The sequence below is a fragment of the Xyrauchen texanus genome, chromosome 40, assembly GCF_025860055.1.
Source record: "Xyrauchen texanus isolate HMW12.3.18 chromosome 40, RBS_HiC_50CHRs, whole genome shotgun sequence".
Taxonomy (NCBI): Eukaryota; Metazoa; Chordata; class Actinopteri; order Cypriniformes; family Catostomidae; genus Xyrauchen; species Xyrauchen texanus.
In genome coordinates this window covers 17,352,579-17,380,455 of record NC_068315.1, presented here as the reverse complement: position 1 = coordinate 17,380,455, position 27,877 = coordinate 17,352,579, and the positions used below count along the sequence as shown (strand labels likewise).

At 39.6% G+C, this 27,877-nt stretch overlaps 1 protein-coding gene across 1 annotated transcript in view; it reads left to right on the top strand.

Annotated features, from left to right (window-relative positions):
• The window catches only part of LOC127633237 (actin-binding LIM protein 2-like), an 81,241-nt gene extending 53,801 nt beyond the window's left edge, over positions 1 to 27,440 (top strand). The window contains exons 12-20 of the mRNA XM_052112174.1: positions 2,315 to 2,416; positions 5,286 to 5,339; positions 8,352 to 8,395; positions 8,991 to 9,096; positions 9,206 to 9,264; positions 10,578 to 10,635; positions 10,772 to 10,779; positions 11,333 to 11,413; positions 24,318 to 27,440. Of these exons, the coding sequence (XP_051968134.1) occupies positions 2,315 to 2,416; positions 5,286 to 5,339; positions 8,352 to 8,395; positions 8,991 to 9,096; positions 9,206 to 9,264; positions 10,578 to 10,635; positions 10,772 to 10,779; positions 11,333 to 11,413; positions 24,318 to 24,431 (626 nt within the window). The 3' untranslated portion in view covers positions 24,432 to 27,440. The remainder of the gene's footprint in view (positions 1 to 2,314; positions 2,417 to 5,285; positions 5,340 to 8,351; positions 8,396 to 8,990; positions 9,097 to 9,205; positions 9,265 to 10,577; positions 10,636 to 10,771; positions 10,780 to 11,332; positions 11,414 to 24,317) is intronic.
• Positions 27,441 to 27,877: the final 437 nt, after the last annotated feature.

Below are 27,877 nucleotides of genomic sequence, written 5' to 3'. Positions count from 1 at the left end.
TTATAATGCGGTACACAAAATTAGATGTTTCAATTAATATTGTGGGATGAGGTTTACTATCCCTTTAATAAATCCAACAAGTATGTGATGAATTAAGATATAAGATTTCTTGATGAGAAATTACTTTAATAGCTTTGAGAGAAGACTGATAATCTTCATACTCCACAATATGCACCAGTCTTGTGATATGTGTATGTTTGGTCAATTTATGACACTTTCCTATTCTCCCAGTTCCAGATGTGTGGATTTTAACCTGATAGAGGGTGAATTTTAACTAACAGCACTTTGTGTATTTAATGGCGTGTACATGTGTCTGAAGGAAAGTTGCAAGTGTGTGTGTGTGTTTGTGTGTGAAAGAGAAAAATAAACAGTAAAAGAGTTATCTCTTATTCGCAATTTATTACAAATTCTCACATATACAATGTAGAACACTATTTTTGAAAAGCTGAATTAGAGATTATCTCTCTTCCTCTCATTTACTCTAATGATTATTGAATGTGATTATCAATAGTTAATCTCTTCCTCTAAAGATGCTAATAACTTAATGGCTCAGCCTGCCGATGAAAGTAATTGCTGTCTTTTTTCCCAGTGAGTGTAAATTCAGATCCGTTCAGTGACTTGAAGTGCGATCACACTAAACTTTGGCTTCATTCACTTCCATTTATACGCAGGTTAAAGCAGGAGATTTGGTGAACTCATAATAGACCATGCCAATTTATATGAAAAAAAGACTTTGACCCATAGAGTTTCAAAATGTCACAGATTAACCTCTTGGCTCAATACAAAAGATACAAACTTATTTGCTGCATGGTTTGCAGTGATGCTGGAAAGTGAAGTAGATAGCAAATCATTTTTAATGTCTTATTACTTGGTATTTATGTTTTATTTATTGAAAACGGAAGAGTGTGGCATCATATCCTCAAATTATATTCCCCCATTCAAGGGGGTGTTATTAATATTTATTTTATCCCCTTTCTCCCAATTTGGAATGCCCAATTCCCACTACTTAGTAAGTCCTTGTGGTGGTAAGGTTACTCACCTCAATCCGGGTGGCAAAGGACAAGTCTCAGTTGCCTCTGCTTCTGAGATGTGCATCTTGTCACGTGGCTCGCTGTGCATGACACCATGAAGACTCTGCATGTGGAGGCTCATGCTAGTCTCTGCGAGCCACACACAACTTACCACACGCCCCATTGAGAGCGAGAACCACTAATCATGACCACGAGGAGGTTACCCCATGTGACTCTACCCTCCCTAGCAACTGGGCCATTTTGGCTGCACAGGAGACCTGGCTGGAGTCACTCAGCACACACTGGATTTGAACTTGCGACTCTAGGGGATGTAGTCAGCGAAAATACTCGCTGAGCTACCCAAGCCCCACAGAAAAAAACTATATTTAAATTCTCATTAAGAATACGATTTTTGCAGTACATATTTGCTCTAATATCATCTTACTAGAGGAAAAAAAACATGCTCCAATGTGCATTTTCGTCATAGATATATTGGTTGTAGCTTTCTTTACGATGTTAAAGGCTACATTGGTTAGCATTTCTTGTAAAAATAACCTAACCTCATAAAAAACATTGACAAGGAATGTAATAGTGTATTTATTGGATTTTTGTTTCATCTGTCAAAGCGTTTCTAACAGTTTTCTTGTTAAGCTGTAGAAACGTGATGTAGCTCCTCTATTAAGCTTCCCAGGGACAATTCCTCAATTACATCATATCCACCTTTTCATTCACAACAGTATGAACTTGTATGAATGTAACACATCTTAAGAAAGTGTTTCACTGCAGTTCGAAAGCTCCTCAGATTGCAACGTTTATATGGATAAATGTTTTTCAACTGAATTTTCTAAACATTAAATTGATTTTTTTTTTAAATAAAATGCAAAGTAATCTCTTCATTAATCAAAATACTTTTTGAATGTTACTGTATTCTGATTATCAATTATTTCAACTGTAACTGTAGTGGAATACAGTTACTAATATTTTGTATTTTAAATACGTAATCCTGTTACATGTACTCAGTTACTCCCCAACCCTGTTAACGCCTAGTGTGTGACCACACTTTTACCTGCTCTATTCACGGTCTATTGTCTGCTGAACAGATGTCATCACTGTAAAGGCAACATACTTTCATCTCAAATGCAAAATCACATTTGTTTTCATTGAATTTTAGCTGGCTGTATTGTGAGGCTTGTAGAAATCAAATCTGAAAGGTTTGTGACTGAAAAAAGTTTAATTCTAGTTTTTTGCAACTCCCCCTTCTTTTCTTTTCTCTTTTTTGTCTGGTGTTACCTTCTCTCCCGGAGGTAGTGAAAGTGGACGAAGTACCCCCAGTCTGTCCACCTACTCTGATGGCAAATCTCCTTCCTCTACATATGTTGCTGCCCCACGCCATTTCCACATCCCAGGTAGGCCCGCTTGTCGCTTTGCTAAAATTCATACCCTTTAGCTTCAGGTATACCTCTAACATATAATTTATTACAACAGCATTTGGATCATCAGTTTTGCAACCTACCCTTGGTCATTTTGTGCTCTTAATTAATTGAATTTGTATCAATGTACATGTATGTTTTATTGAAGTAAGCAAATGCCTATATGAATGGACATAGGCAAGCAGCTGCATGCATCGCAGCGAGCACTCAGCCACGTCATGACATTTCAGCATGTCAGATAAGGCACCACCCTGGTCCTGTTATGGGTGGGAGGAGGGCACTTACCCGAGGAGGCTACAGGCAGTGGCCTTTCCTGATTTTTGTATTAAGCAATTTCCCACCGAGCACCTGATAGAATCGAAGCGCTGCTTAACATGTGGAGAACACCTCACATGGACTTACTAACCGGGAAGTTCGCTTATGGAACGAAACTCCTGGGGAGAACCCTATCTGTAGAGAGGGTGCACAGCCATAATGGCTGAGGCAGAACGGGTAGACACAGGGTTCACCAACAGGGAAACTGAACAGTGGAAAGACATCCTACGAGATAACCGAGGGGGGAAATCAACACATATGGAGCACTGAGCCCAAGTACACAGGCTCACCTGAAAAGGGCCATACCACGAGTACCAGGACTGGAAAGACACCAATCGTTTGTGCAAGCTCTTTTAGAGAAAATGTACTTTTTTAAGATTTTACTCTTTACACCTGTGGACTCAGCCGCCAAAGCATCCAGGGGAAGCACAACACTCGACCGTGTGAGAGTGACCGCTGATACGCGCCTGTACAGGTGAAATTAATGCACAAAAGTTCATTAATTTCAGTAATTCAACTTAGAAGGTGAAACTAATATATTATATAGACTCATTACAAGCAAAGTAAGATATTTCAAGCCTTTATTTGATATAATTTTTATGATTATGGCTTACAGCTTATGAAAACCCCAAATTCAGAATCTCAGAAAATTAGAATATTGTGAAAAGGTTCAGTATTGTAGGCTCAAAGTGTCACACTCTAATCAGCTAATTAATCCAAAACACCTGCAAAGGGTTCCTGAGCCTTTAAATGGTCTCTCAGTCTGGTTCAGTTGAATTCACAATCATGGGGAAGACTGCTGACCTGACAGTTGTGCAGAAAACCATCATTGACACCCTCCACAAGGAGGGAAAGCCTCAAAAGGTAATTGCAAAAGAAGTTGGATGTTCTCAAAGTGCTGTATCAAAGCACATTAATAGAAAGTTAAGTGGAAGGGAAAAGTGTGGAAGAAAAAGGTGCACAAGCAGCAGGGATGACCGTAGCCTGGAGAGGATTGTCAGGAAAAGGCCATTCAAATGTGTGGGGGAGCTTCACAAGGAGTGGACTGAGGCTTCAGATGTCGTATTCCTCTTGTCAAGCCGCTCCTGAACAACAAACAACGTCAGAAGCGTCTTACCTGGGCTAAAGAAAAAAAGAACTGGTCTGTTGCTCAGTGGTCCAAAGTCCTCTTTTCTGATGAGAGCAAATTTTGCATCTCATTTGGAAACCAAGGTTCCAGAGTCTGGAGGAAGAATGGAGAGGCACACAATCCAAGATGCTTGAAGTCCAGTGTGAAGTTTCCACAGTCTGTGTTGGTTTTGGGAGCCATGTCATCGGCTGGTGTTGGTCCACTGTGCTTTATTAAGTCCAGAGTCAACGCAGCCGTCTACCGGGACATTTTAGAGCACTTCATGCTTCCTTCAGCAGACAAGCTTTATGGAGATGCTGACTTCATTTTCCAGCAGGACTTGGCACCTGCCCACACTGCCAAAAGTACCAAAACCTGGTTCAATGACCATGGTATTACTGTGCTTGATTGGCCAGCAAACTTGCCTGACCTGAACCCCATAGAGAATCTTGGGCATTGCCAAGAGAAAGATGAGAGACATGAGACCAAACAATGCAGAAGAGCTGAAGGCCGCTATTGAAGCATCTTGGTCTTCCATAACACCTCAACAGTGCCACAGGCTGATAGCATCCATGCCACGCCGCATTGAGGCAGTAATTAATGCAAAAGGGGCCCAAACCAAGTACTGAGTACATATGCATGATTATACTTTTCAGAGGGCCGACATTTCTGTATTTACAATCCTTTTTTTTTTTTTATTGATTTCATGTAATATTCTAATTTTCTGAGATTCTGAATTTGGGGTTTTCATAAGCTGTAAGCCATAATCATAAAAATTATATCAAATAAAGGCTTGAAATATCTTACTTTGCTTGTAATGAGTCTATATAATATATTAGTTTCACCTTTTAAGTTGAATTACTGAAATTAATGAACTTTTGCACGATATTCTAATTTTTCGAGTTTCACCTGTAATTCCAGCAGCAAAGGTTTGGTGACAGGACGAACACACATGTGCACTCAGCTCCAAAGAACAAATCTGAATGAGTGGTGCACTCCATCTCCTTTTATACCCCTATGTCCAGTTTGGAGAATGGCATGCAAATTCCACTCACCAATTTTCATTGGCCTTTTCTGAATAATTCAAAGGTGATTGGGGCTCTCAAGAGCGAACCCCTAGTGTGAGTGACAGACACGGAACAAATGATTCAGAATGCAGAAAAATACATATTTGAAATCCATTGCTTCAAAGCTCAAGAATGGTTTGATTGTTGCATGCTGACCACAAACATTTCAGGACATGACGGTTATGAGATTAAGTGCATATATATTGAATATCTTGCTCAATACATTTGCTGCCCTTTCTTTTGCCCTGATTCCATCCTTTAATAAATCATGCTTCTTTATTCAACTTCTTTCTCTTCTGCTTTTCCTCTATCCACTGCTCCTATCACACGCTCTCTTTCTCTTTTCCATTCTCAGAGACTAAAGTCAAAGATAATATCTATAGAAAACCCCCTATCTACAAACAGCATGGTACAGTTCAGTCTTCATACAGCCATGTATCTTTGCATGCTGTAATGCATGTCACCATGATACCTGTTGTCATGGAACCCTGTTACATTTGACCTTTCTGCTGTCTGCTGGTTTCCATTTCAGCTCCTAACAGTAAGCATTGAAAAGGAGTTTTACAAATCCCCCCAAAATAGGTTATGGTTATACAAGGTGCTTGTTATGCACCAGTCAAAAACCTAATGATTTCTTGTTGCACATTTGCAGACGTCTTGATCACATGATCTAAGTGTCATATTGCATCCCTGTTTATTGAGTAGTTTATTTTGTCTCTAGCTGTTTGCCCCGATTCATTACTACCTTGTTGGAAAATTGAGATTATGTTGGTAGCTGTGTCTTGGAACATGGTAGCTGGTGTCTAACTGGTCTAAGCTGGTCATTAGCTGGTTCACCATTCATCATGATGTGATCTTTTTTTGCTGTTCCAATATGGTCTACTGCTAATGGTCTTCTTGTACCAGCAAAATACCATCTTTGACTTGCTAGAAACCAGCTACTGCTACCATGTTACAAATCACAGCTATCAGCTTAAAATTCCAGAAGGGCTGTGCCAAGTAATGCCAAATAAAATTTTTATGTTACATTTAATGTAAATAATGCCTTTGATATGATCAACAGCATCCTATACATTTATTTTCTACATTTGTGGTATTTGTATTGGTTTAGCCTGACATGAAACAGCAGTCAGATATATTCTTTATTTTCTTTTTGTAATCTCCATTCATACATACTCATTTGTCAGTTGCAGCACAGTGTCTCATCTGTGGTCTTGTGATTTCGATGGTAGACAATGTTTGGTGAATGTGTAACTCATTGGTTGGGTGAAAAGTCAATGGCATTTGTGTAACCCATTGTGACTGATTTAAATGCATCCAAATAGCTAATTGTGATTGGGTGGTGATTGGATCACTTGACCTGTATCATTTTACCTTTGGTCCTGAACTTGCACACTGGATTGACATTGTGTTTAATTGTCACTTTTCACTTGCCTGTTGTTCTGTTCAAAAATGTGTTGTTCTCCCTTAATCAACGGAGTTCAGATTTTTTTTCACTCTCTAAAATCATGGCTACACTGATAATATATGGTTTATGGGTATATAACAATATTTAAATGTTTGCTGTTTGTCCACTGTGGTTCCTTGCATGGTGTATTTAAAGGTGCTGTAAGCGATTTAGCATTCTGGAGCTTTCACGTGACTGAGCTGTTGAATTAGCCATGCCCCCCAATTCCAAAACCCAGAATCAAGATTTTTGAGACCAAAACCAAGCAAAAGAGCAGCAACAGGCTTGTTCGAGATGCCAAACACCTCACCTTAAAAGGTAGACCAGAGATGACTGCACTCAAGGGAAGAGTGAAATGCGTGCTGTCAAGTCAGACATTTCTCACTTCTCATTGAGGATAAGATACCTTCGAGATCAAAGTCAGATATTGCGGGATTCGCGTTCATGTGCTGTTGCTGATAAAGTGGATTCAGTTCAAATTCTGTTAATTTAAAATATGATGAAAAAAAACAATGTACCCGTTATTTAATTTTGCCAATAAGACGTGTCTTTCCATATTTTTTTATTTTTTTTTTAATAAAGACACATATTTGAGATATTTCAGAAATATGATAAAAATCACATATCCGAGTGTTGGGAAAAATTCACATATAAATTATACATACACAACATGATATTAGAGATTTAAAAAAAAAAAATCAAACCTTTCAGAAGAGAACAAATCATCATGGTTGTTTAAGCCAATGAGCAATAACCTGTCGTCAGCAAGTCGTTTCATCATGCCTTTAGTTAGCACAGTTGGGGGAGAGCAACTGCGCCCGACTGCACCGCCTGGCATGGTTGCCCCGCAATCAGGAAAGGTTTTTTGCCATAACAGCGTGACATCCATACTCCCAACACTCCCTTTTTTTTCCGGGAGTCGCCGGTATTTCACACCCATCTCCAGCCCCCCTCCCGTTTTGTTATTTCTGAGGAGAAACACCCGTAATTTGTATGGACCAAACCTCGTTATATGAATAATCACATCAATATATTATTCCAAAGTTGTCCAGTTGCCAGATCTTGTATGAAACGCATCCTACTCACACAATCGACACATCATACAAATTTCAACTCATTTGTGACCTCAACCTGGCAACCTATAACCCAGTTGCGCTGTTGATATCTGTGCAGGTTGTAGACGCAGGAAGTTGAATCAAGCATCACTGGGATGGGAGGAGAAGACACAGGTGGTGCTCCGCAAAAACAAACAAACAAACAAACAAACAAACAACCTAAATAATCACGTACATTTAACAACAGCTGGACGGAAGAATTTAATTTCATATGTCGTAGCCATATTGACAATGACCACGCCTTTTGCAAAATGCGTCACTGATTTTAATATCGGACACAATGGGAAAAATGACGTTGAGGCACATTGAATCATAACAGCACAGTTTGTATGTATTAAGCCTGGCTCTGCCATCCAGTCCCACCCCCCGCTCAGAGGTCTCCCGGATTTTGGTACCCAAATGTTGACAGGTATGATGACATCAGAGCAAGTCAGACCACACTCGGACAAATTTCTAACCGACATGCACCTCGCGGTGCTGCACAGATTTTGCTCATCTCGAACGAGCCTTAATTGTTTGTTCCTGTGCCTGTCAAATTCAACAGTGGCACAATAGCGCCCTCAACTATTGAACTATTAAATATTCACACCCAATGAGAACAAACAAAATGATTAACAGGTGAAAAGCGTCAATGTCCGTGGACACATTTTTGTTTGCTGTTTACAAAGTCTACAGCTGTCACAGAGAATGGTGAGATATCTCAGGACACTTATTCCATTAATATCTTTAAGGGAATAGGACATTTTGCATACTTTTCCAAGAAAAAAAATCACTTGCAGCGCCTTCAAATCAGTGTCACTCCCTCAAAAAGTGAAAAACGTCCTTTAGGATGTATTTAAACTGTCTTACTGTGCTGCAGCTTCCAGAACCTCCTGGCAAGATGGTGATGACATAGACAGAAAGGTGATTGATTGATTTATATAAACATCAGTTTGTGAAGTCATCTAATCTAAATATTAAAGGTCTGTTGTTAATTTAATCAAACTTATATATCTGGCACATCCCATTAATTGGCCCGAAAAAGTATTTAAGCTATTTGTTAAAATGTACAAATGTCATTGTATGAAATAACAAAATACCAAACCAAATTACTTTAATTTTAAAGATAGCATAGGCACACTTTTCAAGCAAAACTTTTCACAAAGTTAGTCAGGTTTAAATTTGAACAATTAAGATCAAAATATTTGAATGCTTTCTGGTTGCCAAAGTTTCATGTGTCGAGATCATGTCATTTATTTTTAATGCAGTAAAAAAAAGTAATAATTAGAAATGTGAAGTTCTGAGGAAAAGCCAAGCATAATTTGCTTGCAGAAGCCACTTGGTTTGATATTTAGTTAAATATCAAATGAAATTAATATATTTTTAAGAGTGGCTTAAGTATACTTAAGTGTCTGAATACTTTTTGGGACCATTGTAAATCCCTAGATTTTTTCATTATGTTATTTATTTAAATATAACAAGCTTTTCTATATCTGATGACTGTTGTGTTTGTCAATAGACCAGAACAAGTTGGATGAACCTGAAGAGTGAGATTGATGGACAGTCTCCAGACATCGACCCCAGGACCTCCACCCACAGCTTGCCCACTGATATGTCTCAACCCAGTGAGTAGTCAATCCGATTCCTCCACCTTATTCCCTATAACATGATGCTTGAGGAGAATTCTATACATTGCAGATGCTGTATATCTGTCTACCCAACTCTCTTTTACAGACTTTCCATACAACAAGTCTGCTTCGCTGCCAGGATATGGGCGGAATGGCATATACAAGGTGAACACGAATAAGAGCTCAAGACTAGGGTTGGGAATCGAGTAAAGGTTCTTATTCAGTACCGGTTCCATTGAACCAAAGGATGTTATTTTTGTTGTGTCCAACTCAAACCAAGAATTATGTCTGTGTTTATTCAGTATATATTTTTTTTTCAGTATAAAGTTAGAGCAAATTATGGAAAGCGAGAATTCTTCCTCAAAAGTACTAATATAATTGTTAATGGAACTGGAATCAAAATTGATCATTTCCATACTCAAGACCCCATCATGAAAATCGCACACAAAAACAGCACGCATTTCAGACTCTCCATCTGTCCGTGATCTTTCTCTCCGCATGTTTTGGAACATATGCGAGCTGTGGTCACGAATACTGTCACTCCCTCTCTAAGAAATTAATAGTCTTGTTTGATCCTAGTTTGATTTGTCAAATCCAGCTGCTGGGACACGGAATCACACACATGGATAGATGGATGACACAGTTAGTCTAAAGATTTAGCTGAGGAAGCCATAATGCTGGAAGGGTGTGTATGTATTAATATGCTTGCGTGCATTTAGTCTTGTTTCCCCACCCTCTGGCAGTTTTCCACATTCACTTTGATCTATATATTAAAATCTGGCCCCCTCACACAGGTCGGTTTACTGGAATATTCTCTGTAAATGTGTTGCAATAGCAGAAAGTCCATACACACTCTTCATTTAAACAACTGGTTTAGATCTTTCATCTTTGATGCTGCTCTGATGGTAATATCTTTGTTTGATAGTGGTCTTGAAGCTTTCCGTATACACAAGGTGGCAGTATTTTACAGCTGTTCTTTGTGGCCAACTCCCAGGACAATAAGCTACTTAAGACAAAAAATATGACCTTTTCTTGATTGCTAATCTGGTCTGATTTAGTTTCATATTTCACCCTTACTTTCAACAAGAAATCACAAAGACATGTGAAACAGAAAGCTAGTCATAGATCAATGTTTCAAGGATTCAAGCCGCTGTCTGTGCTAGACTTTAACCTTTAACCTCAGGAAATTAAAGAAAAACTTTCATCGTTACTGCAACCAGTCTTTATGTTAGAGCCCTGTTCACACATGATATTGTTAATGTCTCTGGTTTTTGTGTTCTCTGCGTAAACCATAGCTTGTATAAAAGAAAGATATTTAGCCTTTAAGTCATTGTTTTAGTATTATGTGTGAAAGGATTGGCAATATGAGATTGCTATGCTTTCTTCATGTTGATGAATGTGCAATGACTGAACAATACTGCTTCAAAGTGTGTGCACAGTATACAATTTGAAGAATGTCATGCCTTGGTTTTTACTAGGCGGCTGATCTTGTTGAGGATGATGCAGACCATGACTCTAGCTGGGGTGGAATGAGAGGTGAGTGAATACTTACATATTGAAAATGAAAAGATGAGTTGTGTTTGTAACACCCAAGAACTCAGATTAACAGTGGTCATTTTCTATCTTTCTCTTTTTTTATCAACCTCTTTCCCATTTTCCCTTCCTTTCACAGAGTACAAGGTAAGTTTTATGTTTATAATCAAGTCTGATGCCGATGTGCTGATTTTAATTAACTCTATTACACAATGGTTAGACTTTATCCCATTTTGTAGAATACACAGTGCTGAATGAAGAAATATTAAAAGTGCCAACACATAAGCAATGCAGATATTTGCAAACTTTAGCTTTTTTCCAATTTTGTTTGTATCTGTACTTTGTCTGTAATATGTTACATCAACTACAGTAGTTTACATGAACTTACAGTAAACATTACATTTACAGCACTTATTAATCTAGGTTAGTGTTCATTTCATTCAAAGTGTCATATATTAAACCATTTTTAAATTAAAATTTGTATTTGTTGGCATTAATTGAATTATGTATTATGAACTAACAATGAACAAATGTATTTTCATAAATTAACAATAACCAAGATGAATATATGCTGTAAAAAAAAAAAGATTGTATATTGCTAGTTTATGATACCTAATGCATTTATTAATGTTAACAAATAGAATATATATGTGGATCTGTGTAAATGAGTTTCTTTCGCATGCATGCACATGTTTTCCAGGTCTACCCTTATGAAATGCTAGCTGTGACTCACAAAGCCCAAGTAAAATTACCACGTGATGTGGACCGCACCAGACTTGAGGTAAAGGCAATATTTTATTAGAACTTCATACTTTCTTCTCTCTCATGTCTTTCCTTTTCTGTTTCCTCTCTATTGTTTTCTGATTGAGGTCCTTATTTTAAGAAGTGTGGTACACACTTCTATCATTCTTGCAAAGTCAGTGGACATGGCCTTGAAGTTTTGGTATTTCTTTGCAAGCATGTGCTAAGTCTAGGCGTAAGTGCAATTTAAGAAGTTCTTCTCCGGTTATTGCAATGTCAGCGCCCTATTATGTAGTCCAGTCCCTGTCAAGCACCAGCGATATAGACAAAGAAATTGGTTGTGTAAATGGGCTGTATGCAATGATTTAGAAGAATAGAAATATTGGTGTTCTTTTGTGCATTAACTGCGTCCTTGTTGAATGTCATGCATATTTCTAGTGACATGCTCCTTTTATATGCATAGAAAATGTGGTTCTCTAAATCATTGAGAAATCATGGCTAGTATTAATAGTGATTATATCGGGGGTCATGCACTTCACTTCTAGCAGTTGATTCTGCTTTAAAAATGTAATTAATTTATTGAAACATGAACATATTAAACCAAAAATATTTCTAAATTCAAGTTACATTCAAACTAAAAAATATATAATTAAAATAACAAAGTGCTCAAAAAATCATATATACATTAACCATCTCCCCAAATCTAAACATTTTGCAGTGAATTAAAAATTACTCCATGACAACAGGTGGAAAAATACCAATATACATTTGATCATAAATTCAATTGTAAATGTAAACAATAGTAATAATAATTGAAATAACAACCATGACCTCAAGAAAGTTTAACACAAATGTAATACATTTTTGTTTCAGAAAATGACTACAACAATGATTGTCAGGGACATTTTTTGATGATACACTATATTTTCAGAGTTTGAACATGAACTTTATTACCTGCTGGTGGAATCTCCAAGCTACAAATGCTGGAATTAAGTTAAGACTTTGCGCTGAGAATAGAGGTGATCTGAAATGTCTTAGCACAATGATCTATTTCTCAGAACAAGAATGATCTATTTCTTGGGCCACTATTAATATGCACCCACAGTTTGCGCGCAAATACTTCCAACCATGGCAGCATGAAAATTGCCCTTAAATAAGCCTTTGCACGTTGTACAGTGCCTAGCGTGGTTACGAAAATAGAACCCTCAATCTTAACAAGCTTTTATGCAATGTAGATGATTTCAATTGAGTGTTGTTTATGTGTAGAGGGTTTTCTTTTGTTTATATTGAGTTTGACTGGTTTGCACTATGGAGAAAGATTGTGATTGATGATAGATTTGTAATCTACATCTAGTTTAGTTTTTTTATTATGGACTGCAGGTTGCTGTTCAGTTCTTGGGTCTACATATTTCCTGTGATGCTATTGCTATTCAACGTTTAATTATACATTTGTTAACATTAATCTGTAACTGGGTTAAAGTACAGCAGAATGCAGTAAGGCGAAACATTTTCAAACTTTTTTTTTTTTTTTTTGTGTGTGTATGCTAGAGTCTGCCTGTGTTTGAATGTTTGCGGGTTTATGCTACAGATGTCCACAATTCACTTGCTCACGGCCAACACATAATATATCCTCTGTGTTCCTGGGCATTGTCACAGTGTTATTAGTGGGTTTAAATAAAAAAGGGAGGAGAAATGTCTGCCTCATTTTAACTTCAGTGTGAGTTAGGAGAGATGCTAAGTTCAATTGCAATACCTCACAATGCGTCTATAAAAATGACTGCTCTCCTGATATGAGAGATCATTGTCACCTTTGTAAGAACTGAGAGCAATTGGAGTCATTCTCCCAGTGGGAGGCACTTACAACACCCAAATAGAAAAGAGAAGTTCAGCATCTGTTTGGAGTGCAAGACACCCACACATCTGCAAGGGTTACATTATCACATACACCCAGATAGCAATAAGTCGGCGGTCCGCTGGAGGTGCGCCGGCGGCAGAATGGCGATATCGCAAACACGTTTGACGGCGGTCCGCCGGCGGCAGTCGCTTTTTAAAAGCGGCAGCCGCCTTCCTACCGCCTTCGATACGCGGACGGCCCGCTGGCCAGCCGCCGCTCCGCCGCCGGAGGCAAACGCTTTTTTCGAGCGATCTGCCGCTGCTTATTGTGTATATATATATATATATATATATATATATATATATATATATATATATATATATATATATATATATATTTATAGCATGCAGTTTATCAAGAATAATGATTGATCAAACCAGACAAATTTCCATTTGGCGTTTTAATTCCACATTTCAAAGTACAGTAACTGTCATTGAAACAAGATGTCAGATCACTGAAATATAAATAACAGAAAAATACAAACATTATATATACACACACACACACAAAAGAACATGCAGGTTTCCAATTTCTTTTTTTTTTAAAAAACACTATTGTAACACTTACAATAATTGTTAATAATATAAAGAGGTCAGCTCTGGGATGAAAAGAATTACCAGTAAACACAAGCAATGAGGATATTTGGTACCAAAGAAAGTGCAGGATACCAAATAAATTGAGGTATAACTTCATATTTACAAGTCATTTCTAACAATAGGTTAAGTGGTAATAATTTAGAGTAAAGCTCTGGAGTAGAATATACCATTATAACTGTAACTGTAAGCTATATGTAACAATAGAATAACAGTTAAGCACTGTGATGGAATGAAAGTATAATTTTTGGTACTAGATAATGTGCAATATCAAGTATCAGAGGTATGAAATAGGATTTACAAACTATAATAGAATTGTTAAGTACTGACGGAATGAAATAAGCCAATACTAAAGTCACGGTAAGTAGAATATTTGATACCAGATAATGTGCAAATATCAAGTATTAGATGTATAATCTAGGATTTACAAGCTATATTTAAAAATAGAGTAGTTAAGCACTGTAACAATGAAATAAGCAGCAAATTGTATATGAAATAATTGAGATCTTTGGTATCAAGGAATGTGCAGGATAACAGGTATAATATACATTTTGACATTCAACTTACACATGACAACAAGTGGGAATAAATATAATTAACAGCATAAAATCTGGCTGTAGAAAACACAGCCAATCAGAATGTCTGGAGAGGTTGGGGACTGTGTGGCGTAGTGGGCTAAGAATCACCGGTTTTCACCGACCTCCAGAATGAGGCAGTGCAAATTAGCATATATTCAGTGATTCCTCGTGCGCCTGTATAAAAGGACAAACCATCCCATATTCATCCAAGGAGCTGCCCTCAAAGCAGGGTCACGAGAAAAAAAAAAAAAAAAAAGAGCAATTTCCACAGTGAACAGTGTGGATTGGGTGAGTGTAGTCTGACACTTTTAGCAGGCTTTTTAGGGGTCTTGATGTTACTGACTGCAGGATAAAGAAAGGGTTCCAGTTGTCAGCGATGCTGGGGTGTCAGTAGTCAGCCTAGGTTTAAGGGGTCGGCTGTGGGTCCCTCTCAGCTGTCGCGGCCTTTTTCCACCTTCATGTTCAGATGCTCCTTTCAGGTAACATTAACCTGGATCGCCTCATCAGTGGCATCCTGTGTTGCCGGGTTCTTCCGGATGGCTCCTGTAGAAAATAAAGATCTGTCATTCCATTTGAATGGCATAAGGTCATACACATCTACTTAAATATAAAAAAATATCCAACTTACTTTGAACAATGGTCTTCAGGAACATGTCTCTAAAACATGCTTTATCCCCTACACCAGTCCAGGTTGTATTGATGGAAAGGTGATTAGAGAAGATACTCTGAAGCATTCAGCCACACGGTTGTCTTTAGGTCCCTCCCACATTTGATTGCCAAAAACCGAAGCTGAAAATACAAAAAAAAACATGTTACAAATTACATTTCTCTGAAGCTTCTCATAAATTTAAAATGTGACAGGCTGTGGATTCAGACTGTAGAATATGCAGTGTACGATCTTAATTGTACTTTTTAGATTACCCTATACCGTTATAAACGAAATCGGCACACTTACAAATCGTTGCTGGAGCTCTTTATCCTGCCTCAAACTGTTGTCAAGCAATGCCAAATCTTCCTGGGTGTCTAGGGGGGAGTAACAGATCCCCTGGCAGGGATAACGCTCCAACAGACACATTAGCACTGAAATGTTGCAGCATAGCATTTTGTCGTCCATGCTACGCACAACATCGCCAAATTCCAAGACGTCGCAGCATTAGGGTTTGATCTGCACCTACAGGGGTTCCCAGAATAAAAGAATAAAGTAGTCAGTCCTGGTCCTTCAACTACTAAACTATGACATTTATATCTAGGTCTACTACATGTACAGGTGGCCCCAGTGGGAATTAAACCAACAACCACAGGTGTTGTTTGCAAGTTGTACCTGATTGCCCAGTGCAAGCAAATGTCTTCAACATTGTCCCAACTTGCTTCACCTGCTCTTGAAGTGAGCAGCTGTCATCTGGGAAGTAACAATATATTGATTAGCAATACACTAAATATAATAGTAATATAATATAACCACAATTATCATACCAGTAACTTTCCCTGTAATTTCTATCCACAGTATGTTATGCATGGCATACAGGTTCATAATGAAGAACCCTTATGATAACATCAATTTCATTTTTTTCTTTGAAACAGAATATTTGTTTGTAAAAGGGAGGAAAAAGAAAATGAAATATTGGTATACAGATTTTGGTTGATATATCATACTGTACAGTGAAATGTGCTATTGTTATATCCCTACTCACCTGAAGGACCGGATAGATCAGGCAAATCTCCAGTCAGGCCTTTGTAGAGTGTGTGCTCCTTTTGAATAAAACTTTCATTAGTGGGAAGTTGCATATCCACAGGTATTTTAATTCAAACATGCAACATATTGTAATAAATCTACAATATTCAGCCTTTACCTTACACCCTCGGTTGTTGCTCTTCACTTTTATTATATTAAATACTTATTTATATAGCTTGCTCACTGTATAATCATGATAGCCTAATACTTATAACACAAGATTGCGTCTTAAACGAATGACTGAGTTGAAAACTTGAATAAGAACGCATTTTACACAGAGGGGACCAGCTAGGGAAACTTACCTGCCTACAATAACTGTTTTCATTTGATTTGAGTTACATTAAACATGAATAACCTTAGCCGAGTCCCCAGGAACATCGGGCTATTAAAGTAACAAGCCTATAACTGCGGTCTTATTAATTCTAGCTTCACCATACACTCAAACTGTGAGGTTTATCTGCTTTTACTTACATTGCTCTGTACATAATATACTGTTTTTTGTTCTTTATATACAGATTGTATTAGATTTGCACTCACGTGTGTGTATGTGGGTATGTATGAAGGTGAGTGTATGTACGTATATGTATAATTATTTATTTTGTGTTCTTTTTTTGTTTTTTATTACCTATGTCTTGCTGCTGTTTTTTGGTATTGTTTGTATTGTTGTTGACTGGTAGCTCCTGTCACCTAGACAAATTCCTTGTATGTGTAAGCATACTTGGCAATAAAGCTGATTCTGATTTTCTCATGGACCTGTAACACAATGCCCTGACAGTGACATCACCGGTGTCCTGATCTTTATTAGAAACTGAGAGGAGACCAAGTTAATATAATTGATATCACAATTATCACAAAAATTAACAAACAGTCTGCTTTAAAACTAAGAAAAAACATTTAGTTTTTTCTAAATGAAGAAAGCTTCTATACTAACGTTACATTAAAAATGAACACGTGGCGAACTAGCTTAGCTGCTATCTGCCGGCACACCACATTAGATTAAACTACTTACCCTTGTAGTTGTGCAGATAACTCGATATGTAGAGTTTAAAGCCTTTGTCCCTCTTGCTTGTCGGAGCAGGGGACCAGGCATCAACAATGCGATGAACATCGCTGACGCGTATTTTCGGAAGATTCTGGAGACATCGAGTAAAAAGACATTTTGGGCGACGCGCAAGTAAACCGGAAACAGATATGGCGACAGCGGAACTTCACAGTTCAGTCTTTGTCATGTGTTTTAGAAATACATTTTTAACATTTATAATGCGTTTAGATTTTTTTATTGCCTTTACAGGGACTTTAACACTTTCTTAAACATTTGTACAGGTCATAATTGCAAAACCTGTAAAAGGTAAAATAACAGGAGGGAGGAAGCGACGGAGCACAGGAGGGAAAAAGAAGCAAAGACTGTCTCTGCATACCCTTTAAAGAAAAGATTAAAAAAAAACTTACCCTTTAAGTTGACGCTGGTTTCCTTGTTTTGTGTTACATTGGTGCCGAAACCCGGGACCATTTTTTTTTTCTTTATGATGGAACAAGGTCGCCCCATAGAGTCCTCCCAGCTGGCGGAAATCCTCCAGTCCCTCGCTAATCTCCATCAAGGCCACCAACAATCCCTGCTTGAGCTCCGGCAGGATCAAGATCGGCGGTTCTTCGAGATCATGCGGGCTCAGGCAGAGGACCGACTCGCTATCCGGAGCCTCCTCAGCCGGGGGACTGCGACGTCGAGGGAGTCATCGATCAGGTGGTACTGGAGCAATTTACGCAAAGACTGCCCAGGAGAACGGCGGAATGGGTCCAGTACCACCGCCCGGCGTCGCTGGAGGCAGCTGTTCAGCTCGCGGAGGACCACCTGGCGGCGATGCCGAGGGCAGATGAGCCCTCCCCCCCTTTCTCTCTCTCCCCCTAGCACGGGTGCGGCCGTGGCGCCTGGGCCGGTCTGTTGGAGGTGCGGAGACCCGGACCACTTCCGGGATCAGTGTCCGCTGATGGAGGTGGGGACGGTGGTGCGGGTCTCCGATGTCCCGCAGGCTGCCCCCGGTCGGGCTGGAGCGTACCGGGTCCCGGTAAGGATCCAGGGGGGTACATACCAAGCATTGATGGATACCGGCTGTAATCAGACCACCATCCACCAACGCTTGGTTCAACCCGGGGCTTTGGGCACAGCTAAACGGGTGAGGGTGAGGTGTGTGCATGGGGATATTCACAAGTACCCCATGGTGACTTTAGCAATCAAATTCGGGGAGAAAAACATAGTGTGGAGGCAGCGGTTAGTTCCGCCTCACCCATCCGCTAATCTTGGGTACTGATTGGCCGAATTTTAGAAATGTATTAGAGGGAGTTTGTGCGGATGGGTCCTGCATGAAAGTGAAGAGGTGTGTGATGTGCGATGCTTTGGCAGGGAGGCGGAGCGGGGCCGCCCTCGGCTGCTCGAGTGACGAGGGAAGGGGCGAGGGGTCACCCCTCCTCTCAGGGAGTTCCCTGAGGGGACTTCCCCTTGGAGCAGTCGCGGGATGAAACCCTTAAGCACGCCTTTGACCAAGTGAGAGTAATCGATGGTCAACAACTCCGGCCGGTGTCGCCATTTCATATCCGTATTTTTCGCTTATTAAAGATCGGTTATATAGAGTGACGCAGGACGCTCAAACAAAGGAGGAAGTGACACAATTGTTGATCCCACGGAGCCGCCGGGAAATGGTTTTCCAGGCGACTCACTATAATCCTATGGCCGGTCACCTAGGGGAACGGAAAACACTTTTCCGTCTAATAGCCCGTTTCTATTGGCGGGCATTGGCGGCGACGTCCGCAGGTGGTGTGCGGCGTGCGCGAATGTCAGCTGGTAAACCCACCGGCCACCCCAAAAGCGCCTTTGCGCCCCTTCCGTTGATCGAGGTTCCCTTCGAGAGAATTGGAATGGACCTCGTCGGGCCATTAGAACGGACGCCACGCGGACATCGCTTTGTGTTAGTCCTGGTGGATTACGCAACGCGATATCCGGAAGCAGTGCCTCTGAGCAACATCTCAGCACGCAGTGTTGCCAGGGCACTCTTCAAGATAATCTCCGGGTGGGGGTTCCGAAAGAAATCCTCACCGACCAAGGCACTACGTTTATGTCACGAACACTTCGCGAACTTTACGAATTATTGGGCGTTAAGTCGATTCAGCACTAGCATGTACCATCCGCGAGACGGATGGGCTGGTGGAACGATTTAATAAAACACTGAAAAATATGATTCAGTAAATTCGTGCACGAAGACGCTAGGAATTGGGATAAGTGGCTGGACCCCTGTTATTCGCGAGTACGAGAGGTCCCGCAAGCCTCCACGGGATTTTCCCCATTTGAGCTGCTGTACGGACGACGCCCACGCGGGTCCTCGACGTCATCCGTGAAACTTGGGAGGAGGGACCTTCTAGTGCCAAAAATGAAATTCAATACGTTCTTGATCTTCGAGCAAAACTCCACACACTGGGGCAATTAACACAGGAGAATTTGCTCCAGGCTCAAGAACGCCAACGCCGGCTGTATGACAGGGGTGCTCAGCTACGGGAATTTGCACCGGAGATAAAGTGCTTGTATTACTCCCAACATCGAGCTCTAAATTACTCGCCAAGTGGCAAGGACCCTTTGAGGTCACACGACCAGTAGGGGACCTCGATTATGAAGTTAAACGTACCGATAGAGGGGCGCGTCAAATATATCACCTCAACCTCCTGAAATTGTGGAGGGAAGAGGCGGCCTCTGTGACGTTGGCAACGGTAGTTCCGAGAGGGCGGAGCTCGGACCGGAGGTAAACAAAGCCTGCGATCCTAACACCCCGGTTCCTTGTGGAGACCACCTCTCACCACGCCAACTCGCAGAGGTTTCCGAACTACAAAAGGAGTTTGCAGACGTGTTCTCTCCTCTACCGGGCCGTACAGACATCATACAACACCACATCGAGACCGAGCCGGGCGTAGTGGTACGTTGCCGCCCTTATCGCTTGCCCGAGCATAAAAAGAAAATAGTTCGGGAAGAATTGGACGCGATGCTGGACATGGGAGTAATAGAAGAATCTCACAGCGATTGGTCCAGCCCGGTCGTCCTTGTTCCCAAGAGCGACGGGTCTGTACGCTTCTGTGTGGATTATAGAAAAGTCAATCGCGGTGTCTAAATTTGACGCGTACCCAATGCCCCGTGTTGATGAACTGCTCGATCGGTTAGGTTCTGCTCGGTTTTATTCGACCTTGGATCTAACGAAGGGTTATTGGCAGAACCCCTTGACACCAATATCCCGTGAAAAAACGGCCTTCACCACGCCGTTCGGATTACACCAATTCGTGACGCTTCCTTTCGGTTTGTTCGGGGCACCAGCCACGTTTCAGCGCCTCATGGATAGGATCCTCAGACCGCATACTGCTTACGCCGCTGCTTATCTAGATGATATCATCATTTATAGCAATGATTGGCAGCGGCACTTGCAACATCTGAGGGCCGTCCTGAGATCGCTGCGGCGGGCGAGGCTCACGGCAAACCCGAAAAAGTGCTTGCGGTTGGGCGTGTGGAGGTACGGTATCTGGGGTTCCACTTGGGTCATGGCCAGGTGCGACCCCAAATTGACAAGACCACGGCGATTGCGACTTGCCCTAGACCCAAGACCAAAAAGGAGGTGAGGCAGTTCCTGGGGCTGGCTGGCTATTACAGACGGTTTGTACCTAATTATTCGGATGTCACCAGCCCGCTGACTGACCTTACTAAAAAGGGGCTCCAGATCCGGTCCAGTGGTCAGAGCAGTGCCAACAGGCGTTTACAGAGATTAAAGCTGCACTTTGTGGGGGCCGCTTTTGCATGCACCTGACTTCTCTCTCCCTTTTGTTTTGCAGACGGACGCTTCAGACAGAGGGTTGGGCGCCGTGCTCTCGCAGTTGGTGGAGGGAGAGGACGCCCGGTGCTGTACATTAGCCGAAGCTCTCCTTGAGGGAGACTAAGTACAGCACCGTAGAGAAGGAGTGTTTGGCCATCAAGTGGGCGGTCCTCACCCTCCGATACTACCTGCTGGGGCGGGCCTTCACCCTCTGCTCGGATCACGCCCCACTGCAGTGGCTCCACCGCATGAAGGATATGAACGCCCGGATCACCCGTTGGTATCTGGCCCTCCAGCCTTTTAAGTTCAAGGTGGTCCACAGACCGGGGGTGCAGATGGCTGCCGCTGACTTCCTCTCCAGAAATGGGGAGTGGTAGGCAGGCGGATGACGCCCGGCCTGAGTCGGGCGGTGGGGGTATGTGGCAGCGGGCGTGGTCAAGCGCCCGTCCGGGAGAGAAAAGCGGTAAGGGCGCTCACACCTGAGCTAAATGATGACTAACACCTGTCTCTGATTGCAGTAACATGAGGAGAGCGGCATAAAAAGGGCAGGAGCGACGGAGCACAGGAGGGAAAAAGAAGCAAAGACTGTCTCTGCATACCCTTTAAAGAAAAGATTAAAAAAAGACTTACCCTTTAAGTTGACGCTGGTTTCCTTGTTTTGTGTTACAACCCGATATTTTGGCCATGTTGCAGATGTCTTTCACTGTTCACTGATACAGGCATTGGTGAAAAGTCTAACTTCATCAATTTATTCTGCTAAATTGTTCATACCCTGTATTAAATATCTATTTTAAAACCTAATCAGAAAGATATTTATTGCCAAGTAAGTTTTACAAAAAGGAATTATTTTTGGTTTATTGCATGTCTCAATGTGCACCAATCAAAGTAATGTAAACAATTTTCACCTGTGCATAAATAATTCAATATATTTTACATATATTACTGTATAATCGCTTCAGAGTTTCAAAGTAATTTAAATGTTATTTCCTAAACCTTACCTTATCATGGAATCAAGAGTCAAGAATCTGTTATAAACCCTAATGGCTTTGGAGCAAAAAATAATAATAGCCAACATGGCTGGTCGATTTTGAGAGTCTAAGCTGTCCTTGTAGGCTATTTCAAAGCGGCTTGCCGCCGTCGGCCGCTGGTCGATTGCACGCGAGGCAACCGCCAGAGAAAATGAAGCGGGCGGCCCGCCGTCTGACCGCGCGGCATCTCGCAAGAAATGGGAGTGACGAATTCGGCGGCAAACGCTTCATCCCCGCCAGTGGGACGCACCTATAGCCGACAGCTTGGGGACGGCGGCAAAAAGAAGCCGTGCGGACATTTTTTGCTATCTGGGCAAGAGGGCTTGAAAGCATAAAGATTTATACAAATCCATTCTGGAATGTTTTAATTTAATTAGAACCTTTAATGAAACTTTCACAGCACCCCAGTGGTGCTCGTAATCCTGCTTCAACAACTGCATAGTTTTAAGTGACATGCATATTGATGTTTGTAATTATTGTCAATATTGTGTCATTTTTCTCTCACTCTTTAATCCGTAATGACGTTTGCTCTGTGCAGATACTGATAGCAGAATAAACACAGTTTTTAGAATCCTGGCAGAGGCGTTTGGGTTTGTTCTGATTAAAGTTTGATTAGCCCTCTGACTTTGTTATTTTAGGCCTTTATAGTTGGATGACTGTAGCATGGAGCTATTCTGCCTGCTTGATTTGTTTAACTTTGCAAAGTATTGCCATTTTTGTAACTAAGATATAATGTGTCTGGATAGTTGATGTTCCGATGTGCAAAAATGCATTGCAGTCATTTCAGCTCTCAGAATAAAGGTAAGTTGTTATAATGCACATGACAAGTTGGTAGGTTTGGTCTTGGGAGATTAGATCTTCTACACTACTGTTGCAGAGAAAATACAAAGATTTGCAACTGCTAGAGCATACTGTACATAGACATGTTTTGTTGAGCATGGAAGATATGCATCTGCACAATTATACATACATAGGACACACTGTATTAAGCATGTAGGACGTGCAGCTGCTGCACAATAAGATACATATACAATCCTTGTGAAGCAGATCTACATGGAGTGTTTCAGTGAAAAAGTTTTGCAGTGCGTTGTAGTGAACCAGCTTACAGTATCTGCAAATAACTGAGGCAATTTAAATGTTAGACAGAGTATGTAAATTAATTTGCTTACAAATTACATGTCAACTGACCTATCAGCTGGGGCATAAAATATGCAAGCCAATTGTCTAACATAGGGGTTTTCAAACTTTTTGATTCCAAGGACTTTATAAAGACCCAATTTTACTATGTGAGAAAAATAATATGAATGATATCATAAAGACATGTTATCAAAATTAAATAATTGGCTTTAATGTCATCATTTTACTAAATCCTAAATCAATTATTAATACATGATATATGAAATATTTGATTTTTATTAAGTTTGCAATGTATCTTGGTTTAATCATATTTCACTGTTAGACTTAGTTAGATGTGTACATCTGAAGAGAAACATTTTAATTTAAATTAATTTGTATAGCACTTTTCCACAATATTGTTCCAAAGCAACTTTACTGAGAATATGGCCTTACAACCTCCAGTGACCAAGCTAAAGGTACTATAAATATTTTAATCACAAATATATATATATATATACAGTATGCCGTTGTTTTTATTTCTTATGGTTTAAAACTGTTGGTGTCTATAGAATAAAAGAATTGTGATTTAGTCTTATGATTTCATTCAACTTCCATAATGTCAAACTTGTTTTTTACTTTCCTTTGAAAATGTCCACAGACCCCCTAGCATCCCTTTGCAGTTCCCTGGTGGTCCCGCACCCCAGTTTGAAAACACCTGGTTAAACCAAATACATGTTCAAACGAAATATCAGCTTGTTCCATGTAGAGTTTTGAGGCTGAAATTATGATCATATTTTCAAAATGTGCTTTTTGGTGGTTTTGCCTCAATGACTAGTCAACTAATCTGTTTTAGGGAAGCCCTGTATAATTAAGCTAGTTTAGAGTTCCCCTGACCCTGGTTGGACGTGTTTCTTAGGGCGCGTTTACAGATAAATCACTACAGCATGCACATTAAAGCTCCACCTGCTAAAAATACCAAAATTAAACTAGTTGACAACACTAATCAACTAGTGGGTTTTGGACAACTAGTTGAGTAGTCTATGATTGTGACTCATCTCTATTATGGATTGTGTTGGTGCAGTGACAAGTTGTATTCTGTAACAATTGATTAAGATAAAGTTTAAAATTCGAATCATTTCATTTATTGCAATTCTTATAATTTCAGAGGCACCTGTCACCAGAGAACTTCTTCAACGTATTTGGGATGACCATTGAACAGTTTGACCGTTTGGCCTTGTGGAAGAAAAATGACCTAAAGAAGAAAGCTCGCTTGTTTTAAACCATGCCAAATTTTCTCTAATAAAAGCCAAGATAAAGAGAAAATCTCTTTTCATCTGTCCTGTGTGCATGGAGGGATGAGTAGGAGAGAAATATATATGCACCTCCATTCTGCTGCATAGCAACTGGCATCCCATATCATGCTGAGGAAGAGGGAGTGTGCTGGAATGCTTTCACAATGCTGAAACAATGTTCACCACCTAGCTTCATGTGTGAATGCCACACAACATGGTCTGAATGTTACTCTGATGATGGAGAGACTGGAGTCAGAACTGAATTCTCCTTGGCTCTCTTCGTTTTTCTCTTTGATTGTCTCTTTGATCTCACTCCCTTGCCTGTCTTTGTGATTTCTTTGTTGTATACTCTCTCTGTGGAAAAAGCACTCAATATAGATATAAGCCACTTTCTCTGCATTTTATACCGTTGATAAACATGGCCAACCAGCTCTGTCCTTATGGCTCTATAAAACATACTTGTTTTTTTTTTGACTGCTGTGAATGTTGTCCAACTTGTCCCGTCATTCATACTGTATGCTTAAAGTCTCTCTCTCTAGGATGCGAGACACTCGCATCCTAGTGTCTCGCTGTCTTTTCCCTCTACCTGTCTCTTCCTGCATGTCCCTCATGATACTCAGCCACCTCTTGGACTGTAAAATCTATAAGTATTATCAGCTTAATGGAAGCTCATTCATCTATGGCTTTAGCATGAACAGGCCAAAGTTCCAGTCAGAGCAAGAAGTCTACTATCTTGTGATCAACAAAGCACCTTATAGTTTATATGTTAAATAATAGTTACTGTTGCTGTGGGTCTCACAGCCGAACAATACATTATGTATTGGTTTGCTTTTCAGGTCAGTGTGTCCATTATCATAGATTTATCAGAACTTTACAGTTATTCAATTAGACTTAAAGAGTTGTTATTTGTTCTGAACTGATATCTGGACTTCACATACTCTCACCATACATTGTGCATAGTATGTATGTCCATACTGTATATGGTCATATTATTACCATAATCTTATCAGATACATAAGCCAGACATTGCTTTGGTCTAATCATATCATAAATCATATCATATCATAGCAAACCCTTCAGAATACAGAGTTCAACCAGATACTTATTTACCATTTGCCAATAATTGCAACATTGATTTTAGCATGGAGCCATAACAAAGATAACAGATTCTGGTGCAGTTAACAATGCTAATACAACACACCACATAATAAAGCTTGCAGTTCAGTGGCGCTTCATTTAAAACCAAATTTGATTGCATTTTTCTTTTGATGATTCTTCGTATGTGTGCAGTATATTCAGTATATTGATATAAATGTCTGTTATACTGAACATGTCACTCTGTAGGCATGCACTGCATATTGTAAAAGCATCTTGTAACAGCTTCATAAGGAATTTAACTTTAGAGTGTAATCATTACATTTTGTGTGAGTGATTTGATTTGTTGACTTGAAAGGTCTTTTAGTTTTTAAAAGAATGAAAGCAGTGTTTGCTTATTCAGACATATTCCTAAGTTTCTTCTGTTCCAAGTTTGCTTTAGATATTTTACTCCAATGAAATCGAACTTGTTTTTTTAGTTTTCTGCTACTGCCGATTACTCAAAATAGGGACATTTAGTTATATGAATATGTTACTGAAAGATAAGAGAAACCTGAAACTGTCAGAAAAAACACATTCAGTAAACTCAGTTTTGACTAATGATAACCATGTGTAACTTGTGCCTATCTTGTTCAATATCAAGAGGTTTTTTTATTTTTCTTCTTTTTTATTGTTGATTGAAATTATGATGATTCTAACCAACAAAAATGTTGCACATATCTAAATGTTTCTTTTCTTTAGGCCAGAATGTATGCATTCTTCATACTGTAAAATTTTGCCTTCACTGGTCATACCAAAATCAGTTGTTCTGGGGAATATACAGTACAGTACAGATAAGCTTGTCTCAAACACATGGATGTGTTCTGGTGTATACACGCAGTAAATGTGTCTGAGTACGTAGGAGGGATCCTTCCCAGATGAACCATATTGAGCTGGAGGACAAATGTGTGAGTCTTATTTGAACAGCTGTAGAAACATGCGCTTGTGTGTGTGTGGTGTTAGCCTTCGATTTAACAGTCCAATAGTTCAGACTAGGTGAGATCAGAGTGTGTTCAGCAGTTTTCATACTTCTGTTCTAACCCTTAAAAACAGACCCAAGTCAAGACAAAAAAAGCCTAACTGCAGGTCATATCTGCATTTGCTAAATTTTAGTTTTTCTAAAATATATGGTTTGCTTTTGAAATTTTACCTTTCATGTATTTTTCTCTGTGTGTCATGCAAATGTCCACTTAAGTATTAGTCTCTTTGCCTGGATGAAAGCAGCACTGTGACCCAACAGAACTCTGACCCAGCAGTTTTTGAGAGTTGTTTTCCTTAGCAGTGATGTTGCGTACAGTATGAAGAGAGATTGTGCCCAGCTTTGACTGCATTCACTAAAATATTTTCTTTTATATCTAGAAAGTTTGAGATGTATTTCTGAAGTTGTCTTTGTGTTATGGTTCACAAGGTCACACCAAAGGGGTTTCCAATGGGTGTGCTTGGTTTTGTACAAGTATGCAAACTACAGTAATTACTACATATAACTGTGATTCTGACTGTGCAAAAGTAATGACTTTGGGAAATATAAATGCAGCCTTTTAATCCAACATGTCTTTGATTTGCTTTGCAAGAAATATTGATATTATTCTCAATAAATACAGCTGATTCAAATTAAGTGTTTTTCTGCAAAGAAAAAAGTTTCTGAACTACTCAAATTTAAGAACTTGAATGGATGGATGGATTGATTGTGATTAATTGTATATAAATTTTTTTTAAAAAAGGTCCCGTTGAATGTATGTTAAAAACTTGCAGCTTTGGTTGCCAGAAATTCACTGTAAATGTTTTAGGCATATATAAAATGTCACTTTGGAACATGTATACTTAACAGTTCGCTACGCATATATATATATTAACTCAAATGATTTTAATATTCTTCACTGGGACTACAAAATCTGCTTTTAAATGTAATATTAAGAATGCCAAATTATAGTTTTTCACATATACATAATATAAATATATATATATATATATATATATATATATATATATATATATATATATATATATATATATATATACATATGTATTGTCTAATTAAACAATATACATTTCATAATTTTTTTCTTCTTTTTTTCTTTCACATTGTTTTACAGTAAAATTACATGTATTGTATTCTTAAAGAAATATAATATTTGTACCATACATAGTAAGGCTACTAGGTAAAGGAATAGATTACCCAAAGCTGAAAATTCTCTCACCCTCATGCCACCCCAGATTGCCAGATGTGTATGACTTACTTTCTTCTGCAGAACAGAAATTAAGATTTTCTCAGCCCCGTAGATACTCGCAATGCACGTGA